The following is a 1,044-nucleotide window of genomic DNA, read 5'->3' as shown; positions in this document are numbered from 1 at the left end:
ACAGGCTGCAGCCGACACTGCAGCACGAGCACTCGCAGCAGCAGTAGCAGCAGCAACTGCTGCTGCTGCTACAAAGTTGAAATTAAGTTTATTAGCAATGAGAGGTTCTCTCTCTGTTTGGTTTTCCTCTCGCCACCCCAGGATAAGCAGGGAGATCAAGGTGACCCTTTGAAACCCCAAACCCAAACCCTAAACCCTAAACCCTAAACCCTAGAACCGCAGAAATTTCAACATAGATTTATCTGATTTCGTCAAAAAGGGTCTTCTCTTTGCTGTGGGGCGGCGGGACACTCATAATGGGCAGCAGCTTATGGTTTCCCGGGCCCAGCCCTCCGCAGCAGCAGCAGCAGCTCGTGCTGGTGCTGCTGCTGCGGTTCTTGCTGCTGCTGCGATTCTTGCTGCTGCTGCTGCTGGTTTGCTGCAGGCGGCCTTCCCTAAGGTGCACTGGCAGCAGCACGGCAGCCATGCTTCCCCCTGGGATGTCCTTTTTGCCCCTGTGAGCTGCTGCTGTAGTGTCTTCGCTGCACCCGGATGACTTGCTGCTGCTGCTGCTGCTGTTGCGGCATTTACTGCTCTTGCTGCTGCTGCTGTTTCAGCTGCTGCTGCTGTTGCAGCTGCTAGAGCTGCGGGTGCAGCCTTCACTGTTCCTGCTACTGCAGCTGCTGCTGCTGCTGTTGCTGCGGTTGCAGCCTTGACGGTTCTTACTGCTACTTTTGCTGCTCCACTCGCTGCTGCTGCAACTGCTGCTGCGGCTGCTGCTGAGTCTGTGTACATGCGCCTCAGGTGGGCCCTTTTCATGTAGGTTTGCTTCTGCGCTGCCGCCTGTTGCTGCTCTTCCCGCTGCACAGTCCCGTGGTGCTCTCGCTGCTGCTGCTGCTGCTGCTGCTGTTGTTCCTGTTGTTGCTGTTGCTGCTGCTGACAGTGGTTGCCGCTGCTGCTCTTGCTGCAGCGGGTGGTGGCCGTGCGCTTCCTGAGACACGCAGATTGCCTCGATGCTTCTCTCCCACCTTCAGTCCTTTTGCTGCTGCAGCCAGAACAGCAGCA

At 57.1% G+C, this 1,044-nt stretch overlaps 1 protein-coding gene across 1 annotated transcript; it reads right to left on the bottom strand.

Moving 5' to 3' along the window:
• Positions 1–291: 291 nt before the first annotated feature.
• On the bottom strand, positions 292–798 carry ETH_00037160 (uncharacterized protein; the record flags this gene model as incomplete). The annotated part of the gene is made up of 1 exon (XM_013380245.1): positions 292–798. The coding sequence occupies one exon, from the start codon at positions 796–798 to the stop codon at positions 292–294; it is 507 nt and encodes a 168-aa protein (XP_013235699.1).
• Between the last annotated feature and the right edge of the window lie 246 nt (positions 799–1,044).

This window comes from Eimeria tenella, genomic scaffold (genome assembly GCF_000499545.2).
Source record: "Eimeria tenella Houghton genomic scaffold, Eth_scaff4649, whole genome shotgun sequence".
Classification (NCBI taxonomy): Eukaryota; Apicomplexa; class Conoidasida; order Eucoccidiorida; family Eimeriidae; genus Eimeria; species Eimeria tenella.
Note: the sequence above shows the minus strand (reverse complement) of the source record. Positions and strands in the feature narration are given on the sequence as shown.